This window comes from Onthophagus taurus, chromosome 11 (genome assembly GCF_036711975.1).
Source record: "Onthophagus taurus isolate NC chromosome 11, IU_Otau_3.0, whole genome shotgun sequence".
Taxonomy (NCBI): Eukaryota; Metazoa; Arthropoda; class Insecta; order Coleoptera; family Scarabaeidae; genus Onthophagus; species Onthophagus taurus.
In genome coordinates, this window is record NC_091976.1 from 23,335,019 (window position 1) to 23,355,523 (window position 20,505).

Sequence of the window (20,505 nt, forward strand, 5' to 3'; positions counted from 1 at the left end):
TTTTTTTTATAAAATAAGATTTTGAAGGTGAAATAAGATGAAATCGAAATCGAAAATAGTACAACCAAAAATCGATGAATCTCTCCCTCAAGTTGATAATGATAATGCTGATATAGAAGTGCAACCAACATCGAAATACGAAAAGAAACTAATTGAGTTTATTAAAAGCGGCCAAGCTGATAGAGCTAAATTTGAATGTAAATATAAATTAACTTATAATTATCGCAAATAAGGTTAACGATTCTTTTAAATTAATATTAATTAATTAATTACAGTTTGTTTTTATATATTTAAGTTGGCAGTTATAACGTGAAGTTAGTACGTCAATTTTCTGTCAATTTATGTTGTATAAACTTCGGATTTTAATCTTTAAAAATTACTTCAACACGTTTTTTTAGATATTCATATTGAAGGTAGAACACCAAAGCTAAAAACAGAAGATTTAGAAGGTGATATATCACAAGGTGAATGTAATTTATACGACACCGAAAAGTTGTGTACTCTTTTTAAGGTAATTTTGAGGTTATGTTATAGGTTATGTTGATTATTGTTACTATTATTTAGCAATTACTAGAAATAGATTCAAAAATGGAAGATATGCAAGCGAAAAAATCTCGCGTTGATTTAGCATCTCTTCCTACAAGACAATATTTGGACCAAACAGTAGTTCCGATTTTACTTCAAGCGTTATCATATTTGGCAAAAGAAAGGCCTCCAGAACCGATAAATGCCTTAGCGGCTTACCTATTAAAACATAAACAAGTGTTTGATCCATCGCCAGATCAATCTCCGAAAGATGGAAGTGATAAAAAGGACAAGGATAATTTACAACAACAACCTACTCAACAACAAACGTCCTAAACTTAAGGCTATTTATTATTAATTTTTTAAACATAGAAGAAACACATGGTATTTTCTCTTCTAATTTAGAATAATAAACAAATTATTGTAATTAAATTAAATTATTTTAACACAAATTTTTATCCTTTTAACATTTTTTTTTACATTTTTGTTAGAAATATGTCATTACATATCGTTACAAGTAGCTGTGTCTTGTGGTGAATTAATGCTGATTCCGCATAAGCATCTACGACTTCCTTTCCCATCTGGAAGACAAATATGGCCTGTTGGACATTGATTTTTATATTGACAAACATTGTATTGAGTTGGACATTGATCAGGAACTGCTACAACTTCATAAATTTTATCTTTTGGAGATCCAAGAGGAACTGAAATTGGTTTTAATCGTGTTAAAGTGTCTTTGTTGACGACGTTAATTTTTCTTCTAAAAAAAATTAGATAAATAATTAGAATATAGAATATACAGTGTGTTAATTAATTATCGTACCTGACGTATGCAACCAATATCACAGTGTTGGTATTGCAACAAGCAAATCGCATATTATAAAATAAATACTGTGATATTGGTTGCATACTTTCAATGATGACGTCGGGTACAATAATTAATGATAGAAATGAAGATTAAATTTTTAACTTACGATATCCAATCAGACCAATAAATTTTATCACTAGATACAGCAACCCCAAAAGGTTTTGTACAATTACTAGCGATGGTTTGTCGAAATCTTGTGTCGATGTGTATACATTCAATGCTATTTGTACCAGCATCTGCATAACAAACGTGTTCTCTATCAAAATCTATAACTAAAGAATTTGGTGTCACAACAACAGTTTCATTTACAAAGACTTCTCTTCCCGTTCCGTCTGTGTTTGACCATTCTATTTTTGGTTTACTTCGCTTCCAATCGCTCCAAAATAGTTTTCCTCTTTGAGGATGAACCGCGATGCCCCTCGGATTTGATAGATCCGTTTTAAAAAGTACTCGTCTTAATCGTGTGTCGATGTTAGCAACTTCGATTGTTCGTTTATTTGCATCGGTCCAATAAATGTTTCTTGAAACCCAATCGATTGAAATTCCTTCTGGTGCTCTGATATCGGTGTCCAAAAAGACCTTTTTATCATTGCCTAGATAATTAGAACTTCGAATAGCTTTCCCGGAAATATCGCCCCAATAAATTCTTCCTTCCATACAATCAACATCTAGTCCAACAGCAACTTGCATTGGTCTCACTTGAACAGGTTTTATAAAACTCCTTCCATCATAATTAAAAGGAATTTTTAATGTAGCCATTCCTTGATTTAATAAAACAAAATTCCCGTCGTGTTTTGGAATTGCTTTACAAAAAGTACCATTTCCAATAAAACCTGGGTTACATTCGCAAACGAATTTTCTCGAAGCATCCGTTACACATCTCGCGTACGGATCACACATTGACGGTTCATTGTTGCAATTTTTTTCTTGGTAACAAACAAATCCATTTCCAAAATAACCTTCGAGGCATTGACATTCGTATAACTGCGATGTCGAATTTAGTTCGCATTTAGCATTTATTCCACAATTATTATTAATATTACACCCGACGGGTCTCAATTTACATTCAGCGATACCATCACCCATATATTCTGATTTACAAGAACAATAATGCGTTTCAAGAACGTCATCGAAAAGACAATCGGCGCTTTCGTGGCAAGTTGCACCATCACAATTTCCTTCTAATTGTACGCATATGTTTTGAGTGTCTCTTACCAAACCATCTTTACATATACATTCGTAACCATTGAAATCTAAGGAATATGCGCAAATTTCGTTGATCGGACAATCATCATCACTACTGCATTTTGCTAAAAAAAAAAGATTTTTGTTTGAAGAAATTTTCTGGAGAATGTCTCAAGAATCTCGCAATGTTTGCAGCATACTCTTTCACTACTACGATTAAGCTCCAACAATTGGTGACCCCGACGTGATCAAAAGTAGCCGAAGTTAAGTTGAAAATAAAGAAGAACTTTAAAATGGCCCCACTACAATTACTGTTTATTAATGTTGAAATACTATTTGTCTGGGGGTAGCTGATCGCTGATGAAATGAAGTACAATTATGTCTTGATCTCAAGATCAGAAGTATTGGTCAGAAGAACGAGAAGTTCTGTGCAAGTCTTCATCAATGGTCAATTATGATAAATTATAAGAATAATTATAAGAAGAATAGATTTGGCAAAAAATCATTATAATTCCTAAGATGTCTGACTTTAGTTGGCACCGTCATACAGAATTGTGGTCTTCAACATTTATGCTCAGAAGGTAACAAGACGAGGTGGTTGTTGAAACGTAAAGAAATCAATGCCAGGAAATCAAAAACGGTGTCTTGGAAACAATTCCAAGGCAGACGACAGACTGCAAACGGCAGGCTACACTTTGGTACAGGTATATGGCATCATCTCCCTAAGTCATTGGCAGTACCACTTCACATCCTCGCTATACCATAATTATTTGTGTAACAAGATCAGGGGTTGTTATTAACACGGCAAAGATCAAAACTGAGGTTGCTTGTGGATTCAAGTCCTCAATTGTAGTGCTTAGGCCTCAAACGACGTCGGCTTTAATTCTTTGCCCGCGATGATAAAGCTTCGTGATCTTGTTATGCAAATAATTATTGTATACCAAGCTTCAAAGTATTATTTCTAATGATTTAGGAAAATAAACGGCGAAGTAGAGACAGTACTTGATGTCTACTGCTCATGTCAAAGTGCTGAAAATTATAGTTGCAAATTAAGTCGCCGTAATCGAAGAGTCAAGTGTCAAAGTAACGAGAAAAATGAAGAGAGGGTTAGTAACGTGGTCTCTTTACTACTTAGGTTGGGACACTTTCACAATGACTGGAAGCTGTTAAACTGACATTTAGTGCTGTACTTAGTCAACATCACCATGCAGAAAGTCAGCTATTTGTCTACTAAATTAAGACTTATTGTCAGGTTATCAGCTTGGTATAGCCAGTTAGATGATGTCAGCGTAGTGGACTGCTTCACCTATTTGGGCGTATCTGCTACAAAGACGGCGAAATGCGGAAAAGAATCGTAGCTGCTAATAGGGCGTACTTCTCGCTGATACGTATCTCCTAATCGAAAAGCATATCCGCATAATCGTCTTGTAGAATACGAGGAGAGACTAAATATTTTCGAGAGGAAGATAATGAGAAGAATTTTGGGGCTCGTTATGGAGAACAACCTTTGGAGGCCTAGGTACAACCACGAATTGTATTAGCATTTTAAGGAACACTCCCTGTCTGATTTTGCGAAAATTCAAAGCCTAATGATAAATAGCGGCATGCAGGGAAAGAAGCTAATCGGAAGACCGATGAAAAGATGGGAGGACGCAGTGGAAGTGGATGGGAGTGCGGAGTTGGAAGAGAATGGCTCTGGATAGGAGAGAGTGGAAAGGCAGATTGAAAGAGGCCAAGGCATGATTTGAGATGTAGCACCATAGGAGGTATGGGAGGCGTCAAATAGATTCCAATAAGATTTTAAAATTGATTACAAGATGTTGCAAACCTGAAGCCTGCGAAGAGAGGCTTGAAAGACCAAGAAAGCTGCCATAATGGTGGAAAACAATATCTTCATATGAATTTAAAGGAGTTTACGTGAGTTTCTGGTGAATGGGGTTTTCTATAGTATTCCTTTATTTCAGCCATTTAGCACATCTGTTATTTGAATAATTCTGGTATGTTAGACATTTCGGAATTATAACAGTATTAAGGCTTCTTAATTCATTCCCAGCCCTCAATCAACAGATTGTTTTGATTAATGTTAAAGAGTGAATCTGTGAAAATCGTTCGGTTTTAACCTCATTTGTTAGAACTGAGAAGTGCAAAAAGAGAATATACTTAAGGAGTACTTAAGAAAGAGTTATGTATAATGTAAGTATGGATAATATAATGGTGATGTTCATTTATTAGGACTCTCCCATCTGTGTTAGGAAACCAGCTTGCTACTTGATTCTCGTTTCGCAAAACCATTCTGGCTTGGGACCATGATGCTAACATAGACTGTAAGCCAAGCCACGAGTGGACCAATTCTAGAAGAATTAATTAGACCAGGGGATCTTAAAACCAACAAATCGTACCCAACAAGTCCGTCAAAAAGCACATGGAAGAGTCGATTAGCGAATCCCAAGATGAAATCAATCCAGTTTGATGCAGCCTTGTTTGTTGGAACTAGTGTAGTATAAGAACTAAACTAATATAATGATGAAGTTCTTTAATAAACAACCATACCGTGTAGCTGCTTACAATAATAGTATGGGAATGATGATTGGTTGGGTTGCCTGCACTTTTTTATAAATTTTATAAACCTCATCAGTCAGAAATTAGCACTCAGTTCCTGATTTACAGTTACTCAGAACAAACAGTGAAACATTTATACATATTTACAATTATCTTATTTATACATATTTAAACAAATCCATAATAATTACCTGCTGGTTCACAAGTAAATCCATTTCCTTGATATCCAGGATTACAAACACATATTGCTTTACCAGTATCGTAATCTTCAGTACAAGCGGCGTGCATATCACAAATATCATCGGTCATACAAGATTCTTCGACCTCTTCGCACCTATAACCATCTCCTTTATAACCAGGTTTACAAACGCAACTATACGTTGATTGTAGATACGGCGTGTGAATACATTCCGCGTTGTGATCACAATTATGTAAATATTTGCAAGTAACTAAAAACAATTAATCAATACCAATTTATTTCTTACATTAACACAACTTACATTCATCACTTCGTTTCGTTGTAATCTCTTGAGTGGTTATTTCAACTTGTAGTTGAGGAATTTCCGTTAAATTGTTGTGATTTTCTGTGCAATTATATCCGTCTCCTATGTATCCGTGAATACAAGCGCAAGAGTATTTGCCGGATTCCTCATCGATTCCGCAATAACCGTATGGTGAGCAATTGTTGATGTAATAACAACTTTGGCTTGTTATTGGTACGCAAGATTGGCCATCCCCGGTGAATCCTGCCATACATTGACAAGTTGCAACTGTGCTTTGAATACATTCCGCGTTTTCTGAACAAGTAACCGTTGTGCAAGATATGGCATTATCGCAAAATCTTCCATCTCCTTCGTATCCCGGTTTGCACTCGCATCGAAAACCGCCCAATTCGTTGATACAGTTCGCGTTAAAATCGCAATCGTGAGATCCGATTTGACATTCGTTTATATCGGAACACAAAAATCCACCGTCTTTATAAACTTCGTGATAACCCGGATTACAGATACATCTATACGTGTCATCGTCGACAACGCAAGATGAATTTGGGGTGCAATGTTGTCTTCCTTCTTCGCAAGGATCGACATCTTCAAATGGTCCGATTTTGTTGCTCAATCCGTATCTTATAATTTGTTCTTTCCCTTCGTAACCGATAAAATTATTACCAACTCTTAATTTCCACGTTGTTCCTGGAGGTGTGTTGTTGTATTTACAATAATTAAATAAAAAGTGTTGTTTAATTTGGAAAGGTACTTCAACTAGGTAATTTCTTGAATTGTTGTATTTTAGTATTCTCGTTGATGTGGATTGTATAACTCCTGGATTAGTTAACGTATATTCTTCTGTGTATTTTGTGATAGTTGCGTTAGCTTGAGGTAAAATTGGGATAACTCCCTTTATATCAACTTCTAATCGTAATCGATCAAAAACGTCGAGTCCTAAATATTTTTGGTTAATAATTAAGGTGTCGTTAGTAAGGGGATAATGAATTTCAGCGGTATGATTAAAGATACCACCAGTTAATTGAAAACCGTTTAAAGCTGTTTTAACTGGTTTTGCGAAAACCCACCCCATTGTACTCCCTAAAATTTGCAAAGTCTGACTTGAATATCCAATCTCTTTAGGTACTTTAGAAACTGCCGTATAAATCCTTGCATCTCTCATAACAACGTAACACTGTAAATCTAAATTTTCGAAAACTTCCCCGTTGATTTCGCCGTTTACTTTTCCGGTCACGCGGAAATCGGCATCTCGTTTCACGCAGTGTTTTCCATTGCCGTAATATTGTGATTTACACTCGCAACAGAAGCCATCGTCGTAATCAACGCATTTTCCCTGGCTGTGACATAACGATGATGATTCAGCGCATCTTTTCGGAGCGACATCGACTTCATCGTAAAGATCGGGTACTTCTATGTCTTTTGTTTGATCAACTTCGCCAATTTTGAACATCCATTGCCCGGGAAGTCCTCTATTTGATAATCTTTCCAAGTTTCTTATTCTTTCTGATCCGGAGCCGGGAAGAAGATAATATCTTCCATCGGGAGCTATAATCCCCGCTTGGGCTCGTGCATCTGGCAGTCCCGATCCATCACCCGTCCCTTGTAACCATTGTATTCCGTTTTCTGGATATAAAAATTCAACGTACGTGTCATCGTTATCCGAGATTAAAGCAACTTGAAATGTGTTGGTTTTATCGGTGCCGTTAACGTGGTAACCAACATCTTCCCAGGTTACTATGAAGATGCTGGTGGGATCGAACATATCTGCGTCTAAAAAGCTATCTCTGATATCGCTCGTTGCTCTATCAATCGATTCGAAATCGTCCGTTTCTAAATAAATAACTCTACCGGCGGCTTTTGTGTCAACATTTGAATAAAGTGGCGCCAACAAGGGGTACGCTAACGGAAATTCATAATTGTAGAACGTTCTGATGTCGTGTTGAAATGATAAAAGACCGTTGTTATTTACCTAGAAAATTTATATAATTATAATTTTTTTATATACAAGGTATAATTTGTGTTTAAAAATATACAGGTTTCTGTAAAATGTTGATTAATCCTATGCCACGACTTACAGAAACACCTCTGTATAGATAAATATATTTGAATGTATTGAGTGTAGACCATTTGTTGATTTAATTTAGATAACGTAATTATTAAGGTTATGTTTAAAATATCAAAAGAAAGAATTGTCATTTCAAGCAACCATTTAAAATTTAGGTTGGTAAGCTTTGTAAAACTTAAATCAGTTGTTTTTAAAATGACGTGAAGTGACATGAATACCTCCTTAAAAGGATACTATACTTAAAGTTTTCTCGTTTATTTTTGTCAAGTACCATGTTTAATATCCGTTAAGAATCGATTTTCATTTGGTAAGTTTTTATCCGTTTTCTTAACTTTTATTGTTGTTTAATTGAATTGATGGGATATTGAGGTTATGTTTCAAACGTCATTCGAAAATTATTCGTAATGTCAGTGTGTTGCGTTTCCATGGCAACCGTTTCAAGTTCAGGTTGGTAAACTTTGTAAAAATTAGTAAATTTTATAATTATTTGGTAAAGTCAATGACTTCATCCTCAAATAAGACGTTGTTTAGAGCTTAAAGTGTTTATTTTATGTTAGTGTTTATAAAAACAAGTTTTTTGGTAAGTTTTTGTTGTATTCTTCAATTTTCTGTGACGTTTAAACGAGTTAATGTGATTTTATGGTTATGTTCCAATTGTTAATGATAATTAATTATTATTTTTTTATATCACATTTCTTAAAAAACTTAGTTTACACGTTAAGGTTTTAAAAATCATACAAATTTAGACCAAATTTTGGTATTTTAGGGTTATGTTCAAAATATTAAGAGAAAGAATCGTCGTTTCCATAACAACCGCTTAAAATTCAGAATGGTTAACTTTGTAAAAATTAAATCAATTGTTTTAAAATGATTTAGTGACGTGATACCTCCTAAAAAGAAAGTGTTATATCTTGAAGTTTTCTCGTTTATTTTTGTTAAGTACCGTGTTATAACATCCGTTAAGAATCGATTTTTATTTGGTAAGTTTTTACCCGTTTTCTTAACTTTTATTGTTGTTAAATTGAATTAATGGGATATTAAGGTTATGTTTAAAACGTCATTCGAAAATTAAACGTAAATGTCATTGTGTTGCGTTTCCATGGAAACCGCTTCAAATTCAGGTTGGTAAACTTTGTAAAAATTTGTAAATTTTATCATAACCTCGCACTATAAACGAAAAATATTTTTATACATACCGGGTGTTCCATAACGAAGTACTGACATAAACATGTTATTTTAAATGGAACGATATAAATTCTGCAGACAAAAATAATATATTGACTTTGATAAGACATGTTGATCCCTAGTGCTTTTAGTTTTTGAGTTATTTTAATTAGAATCTGTTTTTAGCAATTAACACTATATCTTTTAAATCTGATCTCAGTGAGCGGTTGAGCTAGAAAGTTCAAAATTGGTATTGTTTCTCCTTGGATATCCTCCATATCAAATGGAACATTGGTTATATCGGTCTATCTTATACAGGATGTTCAAAAATGTAACTACTGTTTTACAAATCTTCAGTACATGTTCCTATCCCTATCAGATTTTGAGATATTGCGGAATTAATCAAAATCATGCAACGAATGGGAGAATTTGTTTATTTTTTAGTAGGCCATGAAGTCTTCCAACAGTTTTCATGAGTATTTGTGGTAGGCTGCGCAAATTTAGCCCTTCAAGCAGTGATCGTTCTGCTTCATAGCAAAAAAATCGTTACTACAGATATACAAGATTGACTAAATCACGAAGATTAAGTTCTAGGATATGAGATTCTTTGAAATGAAGAGATTGTTGCAGAACATTGAGTTAGTTAAAAACAATCTTGTTAATTATAAATATATAACTGATTTATTTTTGAGTTAATTTTGATTGAATTAAGTGACCTGGGTCAAAATTTATCAAATTGTTTCATATTATATAATAGTTATTTATTTGGGCCAAAATGAAAATATTCGGTTTAAAACGCGTCTTAATTAAGTTTACTTTACTTAATAGGATCAATAACCTACTCATAAGTATAACGAGCGTTGTTCGCATTCGTTGACCCCTAACGCATCTAATAAGATAACCCGCGATTTTTTTTAAGAGAAATGGGTTAAAACTTACGAATATTGTCCTGTATTTGGTTCCGTAGAAAGTGATCGGTTGTATTAGAGGTACTTCTTCGGATACGTCATCCCCTTTCGGTAATTCTTTCCCATCTTCGTACCTGTACAAAAGGGATTTATCTAATCCCAATACGGGAGGAGCAGGTGTTATTATTAGTAAATGTAAACACAAGAAAATCAGCGCAGTGTTAATCCTCTGCATCTTGAAGCTGCACTGAGCCAAGTTCTTCGACGCCTTGGGTCTTATCACCGCCGCAAGTTAAATAAAGAAGAGTTCACAGTTCAAATTCTGTTTGATTTTAATATTAAGAGGCAGTTTTGTATCGCTTAAACAAGATTTTTATTTTCGTTCTACTTACCTAATTAGGTAATAAGGCATGTGCCAATAGATAAATTAATTAAACCAGATATGAGATAAATATTACTTTATTTTTTTTTCTTAAATACAACTGCATTATTATCTAACAGCTATCATACAAAGAATCGATGCTCGTTAACTCGTTAACAATATAAAAAATCATATATAAATAAATATAGTAATTTTACATTAATTACAATGATAAGGACAAAACAATAACTTGTATGTTCAATTTAATAATCGTAATAATAGACAATAATCGTAATAATTAGGTAGTATCACAAAGAAAACGTTATACGCACGAGAATCTTTTGTAATCATTTTTTTTTAATATCTTTTAATCTGTCACAGTGCTACGTGTTATCGTTATAAAAATCGTATTTTCCTATCCGATCGTTGGTAAAAAAAATGAAATCAGAATCCGATGAGATCAAAAAAATTGACAAGCAGTCTTAAGAGAGGGTTATAGGTAGTATAAGGTATACTCGTATCAAAAAAGATTGGCAAGATATATCAATCGTTGATCCCATAAGTGAAATGATATGCGCGGGTGGAATGGATGATGATTGAAAATGAAATGATTTTTTTACCCCTGTATGTCTTTGGCCACAAAATGAAATATATACATTAATTTGTATTGTCACGAATACATTTTAACAATTTTTAAATTAATTTATTAAAGCAACTTATTTCAAAAAGTATCATAATATATTCGCAACATCAGATTTTATTACAGTAAAATCTCGATATAACGGACATCGTTAGAACGAATTTCGGATATAACGAACAAATATTATCTATTGAATACATCAGTATATTTAAATATAAATGTTAGCGCTCATAGATAGAATCCAACTTGGGTTATATTTTTGTTCTATTCCATGGTTATAGATAAATTCGGGGTATTCCCCGAGTTCTCTATACGATATATAAATCAAGGACGTAGTTCTAGTTTTAATTGTTATTCAGCGCTAAATTGTTATACATTTGTATTGAACTAAAAGTAGAACTAACTCTAGACCTAGAATTTGAAACATTCAGGTTTAGTCGTATGTCTCTTAAGACGGCTAAATGTTTCTAATTCTATGTTAGAGATGAAAGAGGAGAATAGTCTCAGAGGTAATTTTCACATCGTGGCTCCCTCTGTCGGTCTTGACAAAACTCGGACTATGAAATATGGCATGGTAGATGCGGGATATGCTATGAATATTGAAATTATTTTCTTAAATTTTATCAAAATCAGAAGTTAACAGACCCTCATCGAGTTCCACACTCGATGGTTTTACTGATGTTCCATCAAAAGTTGATCAAGAGAAGCTAGAAACTATTCGCTAGGGCTGTGTTTGCTATTGTTGAAAATAATGACTGGCAATCACTTTTTAAACATTTGAGATCATCTTTCAAAATCCCCACACGTTATTTATTATCAAATAAATTGCTGGACTCCGAGCATGAAAGAGTTGACGCAGACATTAAAATGAAAATTGGAGAAGCGCATGCTCTTTACCTTACAGAGGAAGCAACCAACGGAACGAATCCATACTTAATTTTATTATGATTACACCAAACTCTGTGTTTTATAAAACTTTGCCAATAAATATTTGTCGACATACTGCAGAATATATTGCTGAAAAAACCGATGACATTTTGAGAGAAGTTGGTTCTGAAAAATTCTTTGCTACAGTAACCAACAATGCCAGTGCAATGGTTAAAGCAAGAAATATACTTCATGCAAAGTATAAACATATTTCTGTTTATGGATGCATTGCTCATAGGCTAAATTTGTTAATTGGAGACATTTTAAAAATGAAAACCATGTCTACTATTATCGAAGATGTTAAGGCTGTCATCAAAGAAATTGACAATGAAAACTGAAAGAAATGACACCAAAGCTGCCTTGATCCCCATCAATTTTTCATAGTTTAAAAAGTCTTCTTGATACAAAAGTATGCATTAAAAACATTAGCAGTTTGTGAAATAGTTGAAGATATAACTACTCAGTAAACGAGTTGCAAAGTTGATATTGGATGAGAATACTTTTTGGGTAAAAGTTTCAAAACTTTATGAGCTAATAAACTCTATTGTTAAATACATAACCCAACTGGAAGGAGATAAACCAAGGTTGAGCCAAGTAGCTGAATGCTTTTAGCAGTTGGAAAGTCATTTTGAAACAGCCCTTTCCTCAAACCCTTTGCTTAACCAAGAGGAAAGCGAAGTAAATAACTTTTTAGTTAAGAGAAAGAAAGCAAATGGCAATAAATCTTATCCATTTTGCTGCAAATATTCTAGATCCAAATTTTAATGGAATACATCTTAATAGAGAAGAACAAATACAAGGAACAGAGTTTATAGACAATATGGCTACTGTAACAAGCTCATATGAGTCTGCAGAGGTAATGGCAGAATTGGCCCTTTATTCCCCATCCATTATTCATGGTTTAAAAAGTCTTCTTGATACAAAATATGCATTAAAAACAGTAGCAGTTTGCGAAACAATTGAAGATATACTCAGTAAACGAGTTGCAAAATTGATATTGGATGAGGATTGTTAAATACATAACCCAACTAGAAGGAGATAAACCAAGGTTGAGCCAAGTAGTCCTTTCCTCAAGCCCTTTGCTTAACCAAGAGGAAAGGGAAGTAAATTTTTAGATAAGACAAAGCAAATGGCAATAAATTTTATCCATTTTGCTGCAAATATTCTAGATCCAAATTTTAATGGAATTCATTTTAACCATTTAAGTCCCGATTTATTTATAACGTTATTTATATCGTGACGAGTCTGACTCGTCAAATGTACTCAAGGGGTTAATAGAGAAGAACAAACAGTTAATGGCAGAATTGGTCCTTTATCGATCTAAAGAAGGGTTATTTGGAAAACCATATGTTTTAAAATCCGTGGAAAAACTACATCCCGTTGTATGGTGTTTTTGGTCGTTTAAGTAAAGTTGCAATCAAGATACTAAGTATGCCTGCGTCGAGTGCAGCAACAGAAAGAAGTTTCAGCACACTGCAAAAAGAAATCGGTTTACGGCTGAAGGAGCTCTATTAGATTCATGTGAGACCAGCGAAATGCACCTGGAAACATCCACAAGTTCTGCCACCGAAGGCAATGAAGACCTTTCTGATATTAAAATAATTGAATGAGGTGATTTGGAAACTTTGCCAGAGCTCTCTAAAAGTTTATTAGATTCGAACTAATAATTTGTTTTTTGTTTTTTTTAACGCCAAATATATTCTAAACATTATAAATAAGTCCTCCATAGTAATTAATCCCATAAATATGAACCTTGTCACATTATAGCCGTCAGACTGAATTTGCTGAGCTGTATTTGTGTTTATAGCTTGTTCTCAAAAAATTCTCAAAATTGAGAACATTCTCCTATTTCTTTTTCTCAAGAATTTTCCATCTCTATTCTAGGTCTAGGTTTAGTTCTAGTTTTAGCTCCATGATAAATAGAACTAGAACTAACACTAGCGTTAGAATCAACACTAGACCTAGAGCTAGAAACATTCGCGTTTAGCCGTCTTAAAAAACGTTCGGCTAAATCCGCATATTTCTACTTCTAGGTCTAGTCTTAATTCTAGTTTTAATTCAGCGCTGACGTCACGAACGGACCTTCGAGCTGTGGTTGTAGCAGTCCTCTTAGATTCTACCGTCCTTGGTATAAATATAAACCCACGTAGACTGAACGTAACGGTGTGAATAGCCCGACTTTGTATGAATTAAAATTATTTATATAGCGAACAATCTCTATCCCGCATTAATCCGTTATATCGAGATTTTACTGTACTTGGACACTTGATTCGGATTCATTTATTATTTTACTTTTGACAATTAGTTGAGAAATGAGCCAATTTCAAATTCACAACCGATTGTCAACGAAAAGTGTTGGTGCATACCTCTACCGAGTTTTATCTTTAATTATTTCGAATACTAAAAAGATAAAACTTTGTGGTTTTGGTATACAAATATTATGCGATTCGACTTTTATAAATTTATTTTTTAAATTTATTTGAAAGCCCTTTTTCGGCCGATAACTGAACACATCGACGACGTTCGCAAGTTCTTCGATTAAGCTTAGAATAAAAATTGTTCTTCCTGAGTATTGGGTTCTTCCTCAAAAAGATCCAGTCTTCGATTAGAAAAAACGCGGAAGTAGAAAAAATGGCCGAAGCGATTGTTTTTTTAAAAATGCGTTTCCGGCGGTTCGTCTATGTATTTACATGTAAAAGGATTCAGAAACCATGAACAAAAAGATTTCTCGTGTTTATGCTTACACTTTCCTCTCCTACTGTGGACGTGCGATAACCTGCTCGTATCCGAGTCTATGCTAGAACTTTCACTATCACGTACTACGCTGTCGTATCCGCTTTCGGCTTTTCTTGATATCGCAGCCGGACTATGTTTTGATGTTCTGGGAGTTGAATCGTGTCCGCTGTCGTAACCTTCTGATTGTTTTTGTGTTACCTTTTGAAGACCGGTTTCTATGCTGAACATTCTTCTGTTAATTCTTTCTGCGGATGGTAATGAATTGGGAGGGGGAAGCGGGAGGACTAAATTCGATTGTGGTGCATTTGTAATAGGGTTCTCACTGGACGCACCGTTTCCAGGAACCCTTTCTTGGTCTTCTCTCAAATTTGGATTTGATGCACCATCAGGGTGTCTTAAATAAGCTAAATTTGCGTCTTTTGGATTGCTGTATTTGTGCGTGTATCTCTGAAAACGACCGCTTAAATGGGGGGTTGGATTTGATAGTTCCATACTGCTTGCTGAGAGACATGTATCGCCATACCAATTTTGTGCAGTTGCTGGTCTTGACATGCTAATTTTACAATTTTCGCAAAATTTTTCTTGGTTTGGAATATAAGCTGGTTCGCTGTAAATACTGCTGTTATCGTGTTGTGGTGGACCTCCGTATAACATATCGGTGAGGGTTAATGATTCACATCTAGTTAACATTTTTTGGGAATTTCTTTGAAAAGTTTCCGAATTCGAAACGTTTGCTTTAGCTAATTTATTCGAGTAAATTTCGTGTAATCGCGCTAATTGATCAAATTTTTGTCGGGCTTCATTAGTTTTATCTATATCCTCGTAATCGTCGTTGTATAATCCGTATTTTGGGTCGTATTTATTTCTGGGAAGTATCCTTTCTAAATCTGTATATATCGACATTGAATCGGTAAAAGTGCTAACAACTGTTAAATTTTCTTGGCTCAAAATTCTTAATGGATGATCCAAAGGATTTTCTTGATCTACTTCCGGCAAAGGATTTTCTCTTATTCCCATGCAATAAGCGATATCTTCTTCGGTTACTTGTAGACAACAATCTTGCGTTGGAACTGGCTCTAATGGCTCTTCAACTTCTATGATTTCTAATACTTCATCTTCATCACTTCCTTGTTGGTCGTCGTAGTTATTTTGGAAATTATTGTATTCGGCGTTGGACATTAATCGCTCTTTTAATAAAATATCGAGACTTTCTAGCGATACTTCTCGGCTACTAAGAGGTTGTATTAATGGTAAAGCTGGGGGGATTTCTGGTTCATCTTCTTCGTCGAAATCTTCTTCAACTTGATCGCCTTCTTCTTGGGGAGTTTGACATTCTGGAATCGCATCGTTATTTTTTCCATTACTCATTTTTAATCCGGTTCTTATATGGGACTCCTCAATTATTTCTTGTTTTTTGCTTGAATCTAAAGGTTTTATAACGACTTCTTCTTCGAGGGATTTAATTTCTTTTCCATCTTTAGTTCTAACATCTTTATGAACGTGGTGCTTTTGCTTAACGATTTGCGATGTTTGATGTTCGACCCATTTTCTTATCATGTTTTTCTTATGGCTATCCATGTATCCGTATCCAGCGGAAGCTTCGGCTTGCATTGGGCCATCTATCCACGTTTCTCGTTTCTTAACATGACACGCTTCTTTCATTAAATGCCTCGCTTCGGCTACTTTTGATTTCGATATTCTTGGACCATCAATCCATTGTTCATCACTAGGATTTATTTTTAATCCGTCGGGTTGGGGTATTTTTACTTTAGCTGATGTTCCTACTCGATTTGGGGAGCTTTTGTTCGATGATGATGTAACGACGTGAGCTGGGGATGTTTTTGTTATCACACCTGATGATAACTTTGGAGTGGGTTTTTGAATGCTTTCGGTTTTCGTGCAAATTTTGGGTTTTTGCTCGGCGATGGAACCTCTTAAAGCTTTACTCATTGAACAACGATTATCCCCCGAGTTTAAACTTGGGATATAAACTGGTGGGTGTTCGCCATCTGTTGCATCGTCAGCTGGTCCGACGTAAATAACTGTGTCGGCTGATAAATCACTGCTTGAAGGATCTGGTTCACTACTTGTTCCGGTTGTTCTCGCTGCTTCTTCTCCTGAGCTACCTCCTGATCCATTTCCGGTGCCGGCGGATACAAATTTTATTCTTCTCCGTCTCATTCGATGAATTCTCGATGCTAATTGGACTGTTGTGAGAGTATCTGAGTAATTTTGGGCGTAAGGAGAAACGTGGGCTATCATTGCTGCGTGACAGGTTAAGGAACTTAGGCAATCTTTGAGGAGGTGTGTTAATTTATGTTCTTTATATGGCAAATGTTTTTGGCCATTAAAGATTGCGAGGAGAATATTTCCTAACCCAGAAAGAGGGATCCCTCCGCTTGCTTTTCCTCTTTCCGAGTTGCCGAGGTCGATTAGATGAAGACGACTTCGACCACCAGCAACTGCAAAAAAAATTATTCATGAGATTTTATTAATAAAAGGGGTCGAAAAGGTTATGTTTTTTTTTAATTGGGCTGGGACGTAATTCAATTTGCTTAATTGGGTGGTAGACGGGGTTTCGAGGTTATTATTAAAATAATATCCGGTGGAATATTAAAATTTGTCTGGATGGAAAAGGATGGTTTTTAATTTCCGCAGTTTTTTTGTTCGCGGTTAGCTTACCTCCTCCTTTTCCAGCCACACTGTATTGGTAGACGTGAAGTGTAAACAGTAGATGCGAATCTCTAACATCTTCTCGTCTTGGCGCTCTACATTCAACAGCTGCATCCAAATAATGTGCCGCTCTTTCAGCGGTGGGCACTCGTAACTCGCAGTGCGGGGGTTGGTTGCCAAAAAGAGGGTCGTCCCTCAAATAAACGCCGGGTGATTGCTCGGAATCTAAAGAAAAGAACGGAAACAAAATGTCTTGTTATAAGTTTTGAAGATAAGCTAAAATTTAATTCGAATTTTCTCCCCCTCCCGTAACCCTAATTGAATTTATTAGTGGCATAATTCCATTCTAATTCTTAATTTCATCGCGCCCCTCGTTCCGAATTTTTAATTCGCTAATAGGAACTCTGCCTGTCGTCGATTTGTCCTCCCTCGTCTTCAAATTCACAAGTTTCCGGAAGCGTCGTATCCATTACCCGCACCGGTTGCTCGTTCACCACGACGACGTCTACTTTTATTGCTATCATCCACCGACGGTGACGATATGTAGACACGTTGTACGAACAACCCCCTTATGCAGTTTATATTAATAAGACCCCCTCTCCCTTCAAACCTAACCGAATACGTGACTCGCGGAAAGTTTCGCGATTTAGAGCAGTAATGGTTTCAGTTTCGGCGCACCATAATGCTCGTTTAGGGAAAAGAGAATAGCTTTAAATACCAATTAACGACACATTGAATTATCATTATTCTGTATGCATGGTAATATGGAGGGTGGACCAAAAAAAAGAAGTAACAAGTAAAATATTATTCATGGGGAAAGGATCATATTGATTAAAACATCATATCGAATATTCAGCTTAATACCGAAAAAAATTGTGTATAAAGCAATGGGAGTACGAATAATATAAGAGAATACACAAGTTCGATATTTTTTACAATTTAAAATCCGATTGCAAAAGTTCAAACATTAGAAAAGATTGGGAGAATATATTTGATGATCAAGATGCAGAGATTGATTAAGAGATGTAGATAAAGAGTTTAATATAAAAGTTTCTCGTGTTACACGAATTTTTGGCAACACTCTTCAACAAGTGTAGGTTGGAAAGAAATAATGTCCCAGACGATTGGAACTTAGCTTACATCAGCTTAATTTTTTGAGAAAGGAAACAAAAAGTTGTGCCAAAATTATCGAGGTATAGATAACTAGTACATTGGGGAGGTTGCATGGCAAAGTCTTAAAGAATAGGATTAACATGCAATGAGACTCATAGGTCGCAAACACGGTGCCCATGAAAAAGCTGTTTGAGATCTTGATGGGATGGCTGAAAACAGAGACCTGCAAGAATGGTTTCATTCGCTAGAATGAAATATTCATAGAAAACCGAATGGTGCAGTGTTGTTCTACAACATCAAGCAGTAGGCCTCTCTCTCAAGTCTAACGAAAAGCAGCGAATCATTAAAAGTATTCGCAAATCATTTAAAATGATTCATTGCCTCACGTACACAGTAGTGCTTTTGTATACAATCGTTGTTGTTTTAATACCGTCGTATAACAACCGTATATAATTTTGTTTAAACTTGTGCAAAACTGCCTAAAATGATCAAAACTTGGCCAAGCTTGTACAAAATTGTCTAATCGTATATGTATATCTAAAATTATCAAAATGTTAAAAAATAGTTCAAGTTGTTCAAGATTATTTAAAAGCAGAAAATTTGTCTAAAATTGTTTAAACTTGTTCAAAACTGAAAAATATTATGGAGTTGCCCAAAATGATAAAATTGTATTTAAAATTATTTAAACTTGTGTTGTTTTGGTCGATTTGAGATTTCATCCGTTCTTCCAGTTGGTTCTCCCTGGAAATGTTTCGCCAAGATCTTACCTGGCATCTTCAGTGCGTTGTCGTAGTTTCCTGTCGGCAGACTAACTGTTCAGAGTTTCGTACGTAAGAGTCAGCTTGCTCTGTTATGGGTTGCATGATCTTGGCTAGATACTTTTCAAGATTTTGTACCTGTGAGTGGTACTTGTGGATTTTGGGCAGACTATAGAGTTGGAACACCTGCTTGATTTTCCCCGAGGGATTAGGATTTTCTTGATCCCGGGGGATTTTCTATTTTCGATTTGGTCGTTTTTTCCAGGTAACTTGTAGGCTCTCTTGCTGCTGGTTTGTAAGCTGCGTTGTTGAGCAAGTCCGTGATCTTGTTCTTATAGTCCACTGAATCCATAACCACTGTGGCGTTGCCTTTGTCCGCCGATAGTATGATGATGGTTATTTTTAAAACGTTTTAGGGCCTGGAGTTCACTTGGAACCAAGTTGGGCTTTGGGTGGTTTGGCTAAACGTAGGATCCTGGAGATGTCCATTCTCAGACTTTCGGCTTTTTGCTTGTACATTGTGATTAAGCTGGCTCAACGTTGGTAACGATTTCTTCGACCGGAATAGTCGTGGTTAAGGCGTAGTTGAAACCTTTGATTAAGACGGCTTTTTCGGCATTGGAATGATTATGTTCTAAAAGATTATGGACGATTCTGGATGTGGAAAGGTGGATGTTTCGATTTTTTGGTAGATTCCGTTTCTAAGCCCTCGAATTTCTTTTTGAGTTTTCTGGTTTTTAGAGCTTTGTTGGTTTCGCTTTTGGGCTTTTAAATAATTTTAAACTCATTTGGAATATTTTTGATAATTTTACAACTTTCATGATTCATGAAGTTTCACATGATTCATAGTAACTATTGACGAATGAAGGCAACACTCAAGCAACGAATCAGCGGCTAAACAGTCTGGCTAAAAACATGGAGAAGACAAATTTCGAAAATGAGATGGATGATAGAGATGGAAACCCAACCCTTTTCTTTGCTAACGACCAAGTTGTTAAAGTAAGTGATTAGAAGAATATAGGGAGTGAGGATTGAATATCAATATGGTTTAGACAGAATATATGGTTATAGCAAATATGAGGGATTCTGAACTACAAATAAACAAAAAAATAGGAAGATCCAAGAAGAGTGGAATTATGATTAAGTCAGATTAAACTATACGGCCTATTAGAGCTAGTTTTAACGTAAGGGTCGAAATTCTGGTAGCTCACTACGAAAAGCAGGAAATAACTTGAACTTTTCTAAGAAGACCATGCAGAGTATCAAGACTAGAACATGTTCCAAATGAGGAAATTAGACGAGGGTAGGGTATATACGTCAATGGGTGGATATGATAAGGGCATGTGATGAGGATGCCCCAAAATCAATGGCCAAATAGAGCTCTTTGATATGTACCTCAACATAGAAGAAGGAGAGGTTATCCTAATACATCCTAGATTTAAGGGATCACACAGACCCTTATCAGAAAAGGGATGGAGAAATAGAGAAGAATGGCGATCGAAATGCAGGATGAAATAATT

The 20,505-nt window shown here is 35.3% G+C and overlaps 3 protein-coding genes across 4 annotated transcripts in view; 1 reads left to right on the plus strand and 2 right to left on the minus strand.

Moving 5' to 3' along the window:
* Positions 1-37: 37 nt before the first annotated feature.
* LOC111427840 (uncharacterized) lies at positions 38-977 on the plus strand. Its single transcript, XM_023063184.2, has 3 exons — positions 38-197; positions 399-511; positions 565-977. Exons 1-3 carry the CDS (start codon positions 38-40, stop codon positions 859-861), a joined length of 570 nt encoding a protein of 189 aa, XP_022918952.1. The 3' UTR covers positions 862-977.
* On the minus strand, positions 859-10,041 carry LOC111427827 (Nidogen). Its single transcript, XM_023063163.2, has 5 exons — positions 9,809-10,041; positions 5,638-7,609; positions 5,329-5,586; positions 1,500-2,703; positions 859-1,285 (listed from the first exon to the last, which is right to left on the minus strand). Exons 1-5 carry the CDS (start codon positions 10,010-10,012, stop codon positions 1,027-1,029), a joined length of 3,897 nt encoding a protein of 1,298 aa, XP_022918931.2. The 5' UTR covers positions 10,013-10,041; the 3' UTR covers positions 859-1,026.
* Positions 10,042-10,220: 179 nt separating this feature from the next.
* LOC111427583 (kinesin-like protein CG14535) overlaps positions 10,221-20,505 on the minus strand; it is a 134,248-nt gene continuing 123,963 nt past the window's right edge. For both annotated transcript variants that reach the window (XM_071199933.1, XM_071199934.1), the window contains 2 exons: positions 17,124-17,339; positions 10,221-16,903 (listed from right to left, as the gene is read on the minus strand). In XM_071199933.1, the coding sequence (XP_071056034.1) occupies positions 14,358-16,903; positions 17,124-17,339 (2,762 nt within the window). In that variant the 3' untranslated portion in view covers positions 10,221-14,357. The remainder of the gene's footprint in view (positions 16,904-17,123; positions 17,340-20,505) is intronic.

Bases quoted from the DNA above. Each gene is read 5' to 3' on its own strand.
- LOC111427840 (XM_023063184.2), top strand. From the start codon at position 38: ATGAAATCGAAATCGAAAATAGTACAACCAAAAATCGATGAATCTCTC. The intron at 198-398 runs GTAAATATAAAT...ACGTTTTTTTAG, and splicing joins TGATAGAGCTAAATTTGAAT to ATATTCATATTGAAGGTAGA. The intron at 512-564 runs GTAATTTTGAGG...ACTATTATTTAG, and splicing joins AGTTGTGTACTCTTTTTAAG to CAATTACTAGAAATAGATTC.
- LOC111427827 (XM_023063163.2), bottom strand. From the start codon at position 10,012: ATGCAGAGGATTAACACTGCGCTGATTTTCTTGTGTTTACATTTACTA. The intron at 7,610-9,808 runs GTAAGTTTTAAC...TAAATTTTCTAG, and splicing joins CCAAATACAGGACAATATTC to GTAAATAACAACGGTCTTTT. The intron at 5,587-5,637 runs GTAAGTTGTGTT...AATTGTTTTTAG, and splicing joins AACGAAACGAAGTGATGAAT to TTACTTGCAAATATTTACAT.